General features: G+C 45.7%; 1 protein-coding gene across 1 annotated transcript in view; it reads left to right on the top strand.

Annotated features, from left to right (window-relative positions):
* Nucleotides 1-13,032, top strand: part of LOC144223066 (uncharacterized) — a 19,483-nt gene extending 6,451 nt beyond the window's left edge. The window contains exons 4-8 of the mRNA XM_077753765.1: nt 6,101-6,135; nt 6,256-6,342; nt 8,766-8,822; nt 9,149-9,178; nt 12,854-13,032. Coding sequence (XP_077609891.1) covers nt 6,101-6,135; nt 6,256-6,342; nt 8,766-8,822; nt 9,149-9,178; nt 12,854-13,032 — 388 coding nt within the window. The remainder of the gene's footprint in view (nt 1-6,100; nt 6,136-6,255; nt 6,343-8,765; nt 8,823-9,148; nt 9,179-12,853) is intronic.
* The last annotated feature ends 190 nt before the right edge of the window (nt 13,033-13,222 follow it).

Below are 13,222 nucleotides of genomic sequence, written 5' to 3'. Positions count from 1 at the left end.
CTATAAGGCCGTTGGGGGGGGGGGGGCTGGTTCTTGTGGCCTGGGGGACTGAGGTTTTCTTGAGAGAAATGGTTAGGCTTCTGGGCTCAATACAAGCAGTGTGTGAACCTGGAAATTGTCAGGGAGTCAGTCCTGACAAATTTAGGCAAGTCCCCATGTGAGACACTGAGGACGGCGGGTTTGGGGACCCTGCACTAGTGATTTCCTCCTCTGCTTTCAAGTTTTAAATCTTCCCAAGGTGGAAATGCAGAGACTACTCAGCAGACTGAATAATTACACTTCGTGTCCTGGCGGTTGCCATCAGTTTGGTTACAGAGTTAGGATTTCTCCACCTCCCTGACCTCCCTCATCTTCTGCTTCTCTCTCCCTGACCATACTTGCTCTCCTCCTGTTCTGGACCTTGATCAACTCCTTCCTGTCTCAGACAGGAGCTGCCCCCATTACTCCCAATTCTTCCCTCTTGTCCATTTCTGTTTGTCCTTTGTGGCTCAGCTGACGTGTCACTTCCCCAGGGAGTCCTCCTCAATTCTTCCATCTTAGAGGAGCTGTCCTGTCATTCTTTCAAAGCGCTTCTTGTCTCAGATGCAGGGGGTCAGGCTTCCCCATCAGGCTGATGGGTGTTGTTGCTTTGTTCACTCGTATCTGGCACATACTCCACATGTGTTAGCTGAATGAGTGAATTGATGAGAAAACCAGAAGACTCGAGACAAGTTGGAAGATTGTCTCTGCTTATAACTTGTTGTGTGATCTTGGTTATTCATCCACTTACCCTCTCCCAGATTCCCATCTCCTCTTGTAAAAATGATGCATTGGATTGGAAGATCTTGCAGGTTCCTTTCATTTTCAACTTTTTCTGAGCCTGACAACTAGAGGGTTCTGTTTGTGGGGAGGCAGCACTCTTTGAAAATGCAAGATGGCCTTAGCATCACGGTTTAATTGGCTGTTTTGTTAGTCACATGCCTGTGATCTTAGCATAAGAGCTCATTTCTTCCTGGTTCCTCATAGTCTGCTCTGGGCTAACCTATAGTTTATGTTTGTTTTTATTTTGCTCTTCTGGCATATACATATGTATTTGTTTCTGATCTGAGAGATCAGAAACATGTCTCCATGGAGACAAAGTTCATGTGTCTTGTGTTACTTTTATATCCCCCCTGCCTAGGACAGCACCTGTGTTATGGTAAATAGGTGTTTGTTAATTTGAGTTGATGAAAAAGAGATCTGTGTTATAGAGAACATTGCTTGCATTGGGGTTATTCCCTGGGAAATACAGTTACTTCATGACTAACTCTAGTTTGTAGCTAACATAAACTCTTTTCCACTTTCCTTAACCATTTACTTACAGGTTTTACTTTGCTTTTTATGGTCCGTTTTCTAGAAGGTTGATAGGGGCTAACAGGAGTAAGATACTGGATGGTTTCATTCTGGTGAAAAGTTAGTTAGAGGAGGATTTGGGGCTTAGTATGGATTTAATTATACTAAAAAACCCTGTTCCTGTATTTGAAAATTACCTTCTCAGGCAGTAGGAACCTTAGTAGGAAGAAAGATTGGTGCTCTGTCATCTGCTTGGCAGAATTTTCAGCTTTTGGTTGTAAAAATGTACTGATAAAAGCTTGGGGTCTGTAATCAGATGGACCAGGATTCTTGGATAAGTTACCCAAGGTCTTTGGGCGTTATTTCCTCAACTGTGAAATGCGGATAATGCTAGTCCAGTCTCCAGCACTTAAAAGATTGTTGTAATGATTAAATGGGCTCTAATTGACGCATGCCAAGTCTTTGGCTGAATTTCCAGCACACAGTAAACATCTAATAAATATAAGCCACTATCATATTAAAGTTTTATTTTTATTTTAAGGATTGTTAAAAAAAAGTTTAAGTGGAGAATTATTACTTCTTGAGCCAGATTTGGGTGAAATCATTCTGATCCTGATATCAACCTGTCCAGGCTGCACAGAGTCAAGCCAGGTGCTGAGGTGGGAGAAGGGGCTTCCTTAGAGGTTGGGATTCTTGAATTCTGGTCCCATCTCACTCTTCACCAGCTGGTGCCTGCTTGGCCAAGTGACTCAACACTTCTGAGCGGCAGTGCCCTCAGCCGCAGGTGGAGATGGCAGTACTGGCCCTGCTTCTTGCTTCCTGGCAGGGTTGGGTGAAGAGCTGGTGCTTTCTGGTGGGTTTGAAAGCACTTTGGAACTTTTAAGGTACTGCACCTATGTGAGAATTGGGTGTAGCTCTCAGGTTTCATTTCATAGAAGCTATAACTTAATTCCAACAATATTGCACAAATTTTACTATTTTATTTTATTTTTAAAGATTTATTTTTGAGAGGGCACAAGCGGGGGAGGGGCAGAGAGTGAGGGAGACAGAAGATCTGAAGTGGGCTCTATGCTGATAGCAGCAAGCCCGATGTGGGGCTTGAACTTGAGCTTATGAAATGTGAGACAGGACCCGAACCAAAGTTGAACTCTTGACTGACTGAGCCACGCAGGTGCCCACGCATATTTTAATATTGTCCACATTTTCCAACAAACATGCCATAAATGCCCTCATTGACTATCAGCCCTTTGAGGTTGTAAGCCTGTTCTTTCAGTCCCATAGCAGCTCAGGGATTTTACTGTGCCAGGATGCAGGGTGTTTTTGTTTGTTTCCCCCCTCCCGTAAGGGCAAGGGGCTGTACTAATCCTGGGAAGCTCACAGGTATGAGACAGCATTTATATTTGATGTTGGTGTTGGAAGAAAATTATGCCTAATAATAATGACTGAGTCCAGATCAAAATCTAAGGAGTTTTAAGTGGTAAGTAAATGTCTGTGCCCCTTTCCAACTTATCTTCAGTCCCTGAGTTACACTGAGAACATTTGGAATGGGCCCTCTCTCTCGATGGCTGTTGTGGTTTTACGTTAGAGTGGTGCACATGGCACAGAAGAGTGTGGGGACCTAGCATTCTTGTAGTGGCAAGGAGCCCTGTGGGTCGCCTGGGGTCTGCCTCCTCCACGTGGCTGGACTGGGCAGGTGGGCTGCCTCGTGGGCAGGTTCCTCCTCCTCGGGTCTAAGTCCTTCCCCCTTAGCTGCCTGGTGTCCGGTGTTTCTGGCCACTAATCTCATCTCAGACACCACTCAACTCTCATCTACTTAGGAGAAAATAAAGGGTTTTATACAGAGGCTTTCTGGGTTTTAGCTAAAGTTCTAATATCTAAGCAGATGTATATATGTCTGGAAAGAGAGATAAGCAGCTATACAAAGGGGAAAATGAAAGCACTAGTTAAGAGGAAAATACAGTTTTGTTGACACAGAAGTGGGTTTTAACCAGGCATATTTTGTGCAATAACAATGGCTAACTTTTAATCCACGTTCTCATAAGTTTCAAATTAAAAAGCATAGCGACTGCATTATAAGAGACATGAGTCTGGAGGGAAAAAAGATGTAATGGTTGGCTTGTTCTTTTACACATCTCATTAAAAACCATATTTTAGCCATTCTTAGTTTCTTGAAGCATTTCCCAATTACAGGTTCGCCACCACCACCCGACCTTTTGAGCAGGAGTTGAGGATTAAAAAAATGAGAGGAGTTAAGTCTGAAAATGAGAATGTGTGTATATTTCCTAGTGTCATGGAATTTGGGAAATAGCAAATACTTGGAGAAGTTTACCAGTGTAAAATCTTGAGTCAAGGAGGTTTACAACATCTGGGGGTCCCAAAGGACTTGGGGATGAAGAGGAGCGAAGGGAAAGTGGTTGGTCTGCTGCTGCTTTTGCTGTCTTCGTCCTCAGTTTACCACCAGGGTTGAGGCTTGGGGGGGGAGTGGTGGGCCGCGACGGAAGGCCTGGTACCAGGCAAGTACATGGGCTTAGAAGGCCTAATGGCCTAGAGTCAAGTGCTGCTTTTCTAGCTGTTGGCTCTTTGGCCCTGAGGAAGTTAAGTAACCTGTCTGAGCCTCACTCTCTGCATTTGTAAAATGGCCTTCATAGGCTTATTGGGGTGATTAAGTGAGAAAATAAAGATTTTAAACACTATAAGTGCAACTAGCATCACTGTTTTCTTCCTGTCTTTTATTCATCAAAGATTCTGATTCGGTGGGCCCAGAAGAACTGTTTTTCGGTGGTACCTCCCATAGTTCTGATGTTCCTCAGACCGTACTTTGAGAAGTGCTGTTCTTAAAAGGATGAGTAGTACTTTTGGCATCAAGGGGAGGGCAGGTCTGTCATTTACATGCACTCACAACTCCAGGGGGCGGGAAAGATCATAGCACATGTCCATGGAGCACCCAGAGTTGGGGTACATGACTTGGAAGGCCAGAGGCAGTGATCCTGTGTGAAGGGTGATGATAGAGTGAGGTGTGTGTGTGCTAGAGTGTGCCTAGGACACTGAACATCTTTCCCTCTGGGGGACCACCTCGGGTGGGAGACCAGGAGCAGGGTGGAGGTCCTTGTGCGCCCTGCTAAGGAACTTAGGTTTTAGCCAGAAAGCAGTGAGAAGCACAGAAGGGTGTAAACAAAGACACGATTAGACCACACTGATGGGCACATGAAGGATGAGCCAAGAGAGTAAGACTCCCATCACTTGATGTATAATAATTATGAGGGAATTATAATCAGCTAACCAGGTGAGAGCCAATGAGAGAGAGACCGAGAGACAGAGAGAGAGAGAGCGAGCGAGTGTACCCAAGTGAACAAGCACACACTTGAACTGAGATAGAGACAGCATGTGCTGAGGAGGGGTCAGATTTGAGAGACATAGAGAGGGGAGGCTCAGGAGGACATGGACTGGCTGCTTGATAAGGAAAAGGGGGCAGGAGCTGGTGCCAGCTCGTTCCAGGCGGGTGACCCAGTAGTGGGATTCTCCGTCAAGGCAGATCAGGAGGAGCAGGTTTTCAGGAAGAGGGAAAGCGATGATTAGTTAAGTGCTAACCGTACTTAAAATGCTGAAGGGACCACCAGATCCCCGGCATCTAGAACTCTGGGGCCTGGGAAGGAGGTGCAGATTGAGGATCTGAAACCTTGTCATGAAGGTGAGCCCCGAGGCAGTGTGAGGAGTGGGAAGAGGAGGGCACACAGATGTGATTCCGGGTTGCGTTGATGCCCCGGAGGCTGGAGCAGATGGAGCCAGGGGTGAACCACACAGAGAGGAGAGGTCACCGCAACAGAGGAGGTGGGGAGTGGCCGCAGACCGGGTAAGAAGGGACGTGGAAGCCATGGAGAAGCCTGTCACCTACTTTGTCTAATGAGACAGTGGTCACTCAGGACTGAAGAGGCCCATTGGGTGTGCGGGGCAGGAGTCACTGGTAACGTGGGAGAGCAGCCAACTGGTGGTCTTGAGTCCAGGAGAAAATGGGGAGGAGAGTGGAGATCACATGTTCTCTTGTGAGACTGCCGCACGCAGGGCACAGAGAGTTGAGCAGTGGTGAGGACAGGGGAGAGACCTTCTAGTTACAGCGGAGCTACGTGAACCCTCAGTCCTCAGAGTGCTATATCTGAGGGAGGAGGCCAGAGAAGCAGAACAGGAGTACCTGGGAGCAGGAGGGTGACTCAGAACTGAATGGAGGCTCTAGAGGCCAGTGCAGGATGGGAGTTAGGTTTGTGTTCCTGGAGACATGACAGAGGAAGGCCAGATGGCTGGGCGTGGATGTGGCAATAGTTGAAGGTGCGGTGGTGGCTCCCCAGGATGTGATGGGACAAGAAGGCCATCAGGTGCACACCTGATAAATTCCATTGAGTGTTTGGCTTGGAGTCAGGCTATAGGTGGAGAGTGAGAGAGGCAGGAAATCTATTGGGGAGGGAGAGAGTTCTTTCATTTGCAACACTTTTAGAGAAACAAAGTATGATGATCATTTTGAAGATTTTCATAATTATTTTGTATAAAATTAGTATCCTTTAAGTTTATTCATTTATTTTGAGAGAGAGAACGAGCACGAGCAGGGGAGAGGCTGGAGAGAGGGAGAGAGAATCCCTAGCAAGCTCCACGCTCAGTACAGAGCCTGTCACGGGGCTCGATCTCACAAACCATGAGATCATGACCTGAGCCGAAATCAAGAGTTGGATGCTTAACCAGCTGAGCCACCCAGGCACCTCTAGTATCTGTTTTTAAAAGTCTTTTTCTTTTCTTGTTCTAGCGATGATCATCACCACACCTCTTCAGAAGAGAAAGGTATGGTACTCTAAGTCATTGTTGAGTTATTAAAAAACGTACTCTATACTGTATGAAACATTTGCAGTTTTGGAAAATGATTATTTTATTTATTGACTGCAGCTGCTTTGTTACATTCAGGCATTCACTGGCTGTTGGCCTGCAAGCTGGCCTCCTCCCACGGAGGTCAAGAAGAAAGCGAAGAAGGGGACAAACCACTCCATATTGGTAGGTGGCAGTTTTAATAGGCAAGGGAATTGACTTACGAGGCTTGTCTTGGTCTGCTTGGTACTTTTAGGCTGGGTACGTGTGCATTCATTCATGGAGCATCTGTGTGGGGATGGGTGCTGGCAAATCAAGGTGATAAGACACAGCCGTGATCCACCAGAGACCTCAGAGGACCTCCAGACCTCGGTTTGCCAGTCGAATAAATGTGATAGGATAGATCACAGAGGAGGCGTGGCTACTTGGTGGGGTGAGGGAGATTTTCAGTAGAAGTGACTTGGGGCTGGGCCTTAATGGGTCCCTGGGAACTCTGGAGGTGGGGCCTGGGAAAGAGACTTCAGGCAGTGGGGAAGTATCTGTAAAGGCTTGGAGAAGGACTGGCAATCATCCTGGCATTCAGATTTGGGGAACAGAGGGGTGATTAAAATAGGTTGATTCTAGCCCAGTGGTTCTCAAGCCTGGCTGCACATTGTAGTCATCTGGGGACTTTAAAGATCAATACCACTGTTCAGCCCCACCCCAGACCAGCTGAATCAGACCTTCTAGGGAATGTCTGAGTCCTGAGTCCTGAGTCCTGGATGTGTTGGGAAAGCTCTCCAGGTGGTTCCAAGGTGCAGCCAAGGTTGAAAACCACTGTCTGTGCTTCCAGCCCTGGAGGGCCAAGGCCATGTCCCATCACTTGATTTCCTAGCCCCTCTTCCTACACAGTCAGCACCTCACTCTCCGCTCAGGCATCCTCTCATGCAGGAACCTGCCTCCTACTCCCTCTCCAGTCAGTCACCAGCTCTTGGAGGTTGATCTGCTGAAGTAATAATGAGCATGTTTGTAAGTGTAACAACATGGTTGAGACAACAAGGTTCCCGCCAGACTGCCTGAGTTGAAATCNGGTGGTGGTCTTGCTTAAGTAAATTAACTGGCATCAGCTTACATCACTGGACAGTTGTGATATTTAATGTGTAAATATACGTAAAGCATTTTATGTAAGTATATGTAAAGTATATATACACAAAATGAGTAAATACGTGTAAATACGTGAATGAATATATATATATGTATATACACACACACACACACACACACACACACACACAGTGCCTGGCACGTGGAACATTCAAAAAAAGCTGCTTTTAGCTGCTGTCATCATTGTTCTCATCATTTTTCTCCCATTTTTTCCTTCCTCCACATAACTGCTGCCAATCCTTTGTTCTGGATGGAGGGAGGGAGGATTTGAGAGGGATGCTCGTAGCTTTCTGTGTATGTGCTCCCTGAATCCTGAGCCTGCATGGGGGGCAGGGCAGTGTCTGTAACCTGGGAGGAGGAGAGAATGAGGAGTGGCAGGGGGCCTGACCTGGCCTGCAGATTGGGCCTGGGGTGCTTCTGGGGTCTGCCAGGAGAGGTGAGGGTGCCCCTGGAGGTGGAGGTTGGAATCCGATTGGGGAGTGGGTGCAATGCCCTCTGAGGGCTCTCAAAGTGGAAAGGAGGCTGGGAATGGGGAGTGGAGGCTGGGGTGTTAATTGCAGGGGGTGGCAGAGAGGAGCTGCAGGGTGGGTGGAGGGCACACAGGGAGGTTGGAGAACCAGGACAGACTTCATGGGAGCATAATGCGGCAGGAGTGGTAGGTGTCTACTTGTGGGAGTCATTTTCTGGGGGTTCGTGGTCCTTTAGGGACATCAGGGAGAGGATTCCTAACTAGTGGTGGGAACAGAAGCCTGATTGCAAAAGGCTGAGATACTGAGTTGGGGGTAAGGAAGTAGAAGGAGACCAAGGACCCAAGGTCCCTATTCTTGGAAACCACTCTTTCCAGAAGTAGTTGAATAATATGGACTGAGTTTGTCCTGTGCTTCAGTCAGTGGCATTTACTCTCCAGAATTCTTTACTGTTGTGTCATTGAACTTGTGCATGTGAGCTGTCCAGATGTGCAAGTGCAAGAGGAAGACAGGAGCAGTAAGGGCAAGTCAAGGCTGGGTAGGACTTGAGTGACAACCGAATGAAATGATTACTGCAGGCAAAGTATGATTTCAGCTCATACTTAAACAATTAAAGTACATTTTATTCATTTCCAAAGGAAAATAAACCCCCTTTTATACGAACCATAGTTTAGGACTTAGTGAGAATTTATTAAGAAGAAATTAGTTGAGTTTGGATCTGTTTTATAATATGTATAATTAGAGGCCACCTGGGTAGCTCAATCAGAGGAGTGTACAACCCTTGATTTCAGCTCTGGTCATGATCCAGCGGTTGTGGGATCAAGCTTCATGCTCAGCATGGAGCCTGCTTGAGTCTCTCTCTCTCTCTCTCTCTCTCTCTCTCTCTCTCTCTCTCAAATTAAAAAAAGTAATATGTATAATTAAAAAAAATAGTTCCTATTTTTTGTTCACTGTGTGAACAAATATTTTGTACCTCCCCCGGCATATGACTCTATTCAGGAGACAACAGCAGTTCTGAGGACAGCAGTTCTGAGGACAGCTCTGAAAGTGAATCTGGTGAGTCATATGTGTCTTTCTTAAATTATGGAATTCTACTTAAACATATGAACCTTTATTTTTATTTTAAATGAATGCATATATCCCTTATATGGTGTGAGAACACATTACCAGTATGGTTTTATGAAGTCCTGAAAAAATAGTTACACAGTGAATACTTTTTAGTTGGCAAGGGAAGTGGCTGAACAGGATGAGCTGAAGAAGAAAGACAGGAAGTGGTTGCTATTGGCGAAAAGCAAACATTTTACCTATTCTCCCATTAGCCCCGGTTTCCTCTTGGTTGTCAAGAGAATTTGATTTAGACTTTTTTTTTTTTTTTTTTGTAGATAATGAGGAACCAGAACCAGAAAAAACAAGTAAGTATATCCTTCCTCTGAATTTTATTTTTTGTTGTTGAAAGGAAGTCAGGGAAGGATCCTTTGTTACCCTCTGCTTGTTCTTTTATCTTTTCATGTGCAAAATTAAGGTAAACATTGGGACATTTCTGTATGTGTTTTGCAAATGTGAGCTCTCTAAGCTACCGCTCCGTGTGTATGTTCTTGATCTGCATGGAGGCCAAGACTGTACATGTGCACTTCTGCTCTTAGCTCCTCTAAGGAGGAAAGATTGAGAGACCGCCTGTAATCTGCAGTGCGGCCGCAGGCGGGCCTGGCTTCCTCCTGTGGTGGTCGCTGCTCGCAGATTAGGGCAGAGTGAACTATTTGCTGCTGCAAATGTACCATTTGTGGTTTAGAGTCTCCTGGCATGCCAGTCTAGTTCTTTGTGAACAACTTGAGTATGAAACCACTTTTAAGGGCAGAGATTCTAAATATAAAATATGGTTTTGGTCTAAAGTTTTGTGAGTGACTAAGCTTGTATTTTAAGTGATTTTATTTTACTGTAGGATTTTTTTTTTCCCAATTCTTAGACTGTGATCTGCCCATGAACGCTGTAGCAAGGCAGTCAGAGGGCTCCTTGTAATACTATTAAATAAATGAAATCTCTTCACTTGTAGAGAAGTCCCATATAGGATCTGATTCTCTCTGCAGTTTCCCAGTGGGGAACCTGTGATAGTAACTCTAAGTTTCTTGCAATCGTGTTATGCGTTGATAAGAACCTGTAACAATCTGTGTTATCACCCTTGCGGAGTTGTCATATTCTGATACCTATAAAGAAAAAACATGTGCCTCAATTCTCTATACATTATGGACAGTTTTCATCTTTCAAAATGTAGTCAAAAGTCTAGCCTCTATAGAATGGATTAAGATAGAAGTGAAATTAGAGAGCTGTGCATTGGGATCAGTTTTCTGATACTATCCCTGGTAATAACTGGATCAAGGGATTGAGGGGACAGATTCTGGAGGCAGGACGCTCAGGATCCAAAAGCTAGGCCTGGCCCAGGGCCTCACCAGGGCAAGGCAACCTAGGAGGAAGGTGATTGGAGTCAATGAGGCTCAAGATAGACTCAAAATTGGATGGGAGGGTGGGGTCATTGTGGTCAGCAGGGAGTGTGTGGGGCAAGAGTGGCTGGCCTTGGCCTTGGCTGGATTAGACTTCTTGGTATTCTTTGGCAGTAAAAGTGCCCTCACATCTTCTGTGGGCTGGCTAAGGATGCTTGTCCTGGGAGCCCCAGGTCATGTGAGGGGTCCTGCCTTCACTCACAGTGATTCTTTTTGTTAAAAGGTCTTTTATCCTTCCTGTTAGGGGAGAGATCAGAGAGGTGCCCTCCCACTCACCTCCATTCTCAAGTCAGGTGGAAAGCCCAGGTAGGCTACCTTGGAGTGTTTGCTGCCCTGGGGCTAGCTGGTAGTGCTGGTCACTCACCCTCTTCTTGAGTGGATGTGCTTTCTACTCACAGGCATGAATTCTGGGGTCACCCCCATCATGCGGATGGAAGGGAAGCTGTGGTTTATAAGTTGGGGAGAATTGCATCACTTTTCTGTGCTTTGGCTGGGAAGACCTGATCAGAGACTCTGTGTTTGTGGGCTGGTTAGGATTCTTGAATCCCTTTCCCTTTCTCTGCTCCCAAGGCAGAAAAACATGGGGTGTGGATGAAATACAATGTAATATACGGCCCATAAATAATTTAGCATTTTATGATCCTTCATCAGACAGTAGCTGAGAAATTATGATTGGAGGATTGTGTGGTGTAGGGTTTGGGTATTTCGGATCTGCAGTATTCTGAGTCCAGGACTCTGAATTTGCCACTTTATCTTAATTCTGTTTTCTTTTTAATTTTTAAAAATGTTTTTATTTATTTTTAAGAGAGAAAGAATGTGAACCAGGAAGGACAGAGAGAGAGGGAGAATGAGAATCCCAAGCAGGCTCCACACTGTCAGCACAAAGCCCTAAATGGGACTTCAACTCACAAACTTTGAGATCATGACCTGAGCTGAAGTTGAATGCTCAACTGAATGAGCTACCAAAGGGCCCCTTAATGCTGTCTCTTAAAGCTGATTCTTGGGGTGCCTGGGTGGCTCAGTCGGTTGCGCATCCAACTTCAGGTCAGGTCATGATCTCATGGCTCATGGGTTGGAGCTCTGTGTCAGGCTCTGTACTGACAGCTCAGAGCCTGGAGCCTGCTTCAGAATCTGCATCTCCCTCTCTTTCTGCCCCTCTTCTGCTCATGCTCTGTCTCTCTCTCTTAAAAATAAACAAACATTAAAAAAAATTTAAAAAGGAAAGAAAAAAATAAAGCTGATTCTGTCTTGCAACCCTGGTCCCTGGATACCTCCCCAGAAGGCCAGGATATCAGTCAGCTTGTGTGCCTTAGCTGGAGTGCTGTTCTTGGGGGGGTATCTGTACCTACTGGGCATTGGTGATGGCATAGGACCTTGCATTATGTGTTGAGTTCCTTACCCATGGGGTGACCCTCCCAAAGGTTGTTCAGACCTTTAAAATATAAGTGACAGTGTTGTCTAGAATTCTTGAATTTTTAGATAAGTCCCACCTATCACCATAGCAAAATAATAGTTAATAAAGTCGTCTAACACTTCCTGAGGACTTAGGGAATGGTAATTTAATGTTCCTAAATTTTGGGGGTGTGGTCTTACTCTAATCCCCATTTGACAGATATGGAAAGCGAAGCATGGGGAGACTTAGTAATATAACCAGAGAGCCCAAGCTCATGCAACTAGTGGCTAGTGTAGATAATAGAAGAATTTATTGCTGTCTCCTTTCTTTTCTTTTCTTTTCTTTTCTTTTCTTTTTTTTTTTCTTTTCTTTTCTTTTCTTTTCTTTTCTTTTCTTTTCTTTTCTTTCTCTTTCTCTTTCTTTCTCTCTCTTTTCTTTCTCTCTCTCTCTTTCTCTCCCCTTTCTTAATATATTTTTGTATTATGGAATTCTAATCATTCAGAAAATAGTCACTGAGCACTTACCAGGCCCTAGAGATACAGTCCTCATGAAGCTCACATTCTCGCAGGGAGAGAAACAGGAAGCAGGAAACACTAAACTGTACAGCTTACCCGGTTGGTGAGAAGCCCTGAAGGAAACTGAAGGGGGAAGAGTGAATAAGTCAGCCAGGCCCTGTTGCAGGGTTGTGTGTGTGTGTGTGTGTGTGTGTGTGTGTGTGTGTGTGTGTGTGTGAAGCTTCTCAGATACAGGGATGTTTGAGCAGAGACCACAAGGAAGTGAGGGGAGGAGAGCAGCATGAATATTTGTAGGAGGAGACAGTCTGGGCAAAGGTCCTGAGTTAGGAGTGTGCTTTGGGGATGGAGAAATGGCAGGCGGTGACTGGAGGGCGGTAGGTGTGGGCAGACAGGCAGGAAATGAGGTAATGGGGAGCCAGATCGTATAGGGCCTTGAGCCATATGGAAGGAGGCTGCATGCTAAATCAGAGACTCTTACAATAGCTCCAGTTTAAATATGCCTAAAATAGGATGTTAATTCCTTTCTCCCAAGCTAATCTCTAACAGCTCAAGGGCTGACACCAGCCAAGCAGTTATCATGGGCCTTGAAGGAGGCTTCTGTGGAGCTGTGCTCTCCAGTAGGGACACTGGCCTAGTGAGGAGTGACCCATGAAGAGATTGCTTATGCTCCTCTTGTCTCCACAGATGGGGAGCCGGGAGAGTCTCCCACTGAGGAAGCTTCTGCTCAGGGTAAGACCCAGGCAGTGCGCTTACCCCGCCAGTTTCCTCTGTTTCTCTCCCCTGCTTGTGTGAGAGGGGGTCACGTGGGTCAGGGTTGCAGGATGGGGACAGAGCCTTCGCTGCCGCATAAGAAGATCACGTAAAGGTTTATGTACCAAGATGGGGCGCACTGAAACTTGAGTCATATTCAAGCTCATTTCACACCGTAGACCTGCAGTGGGATTGACAAACATAACGTGTCATGGGTCATTGGATTGACACATGGAAGTGTTTAAATACGTGCTTAAAATTCTGTTAAGTTGGGAAGCTGAAGCTGGGTGCTTCAGTGCATGA

The sequence above is a fragment of the Crocuta crocuta genome, unplaced genomic scaffold (assembly GCF_008692635.1).
Source record: "Crocuta crocuta isolate KB4526 unplaced genomic scaffold, BGI_CrCroc_1.0 scaffold761, whole genome shotgun sequence".
Lineage (NCBI taxonomy): Eukaryota > Metazoa > Chordata > Mammalia > Carnivora > Hyaenidae > Crocuta > Crocuta crocuta.
This window is presented reverse-complemented; position numbering and strand designations above follow the sequence as displayed.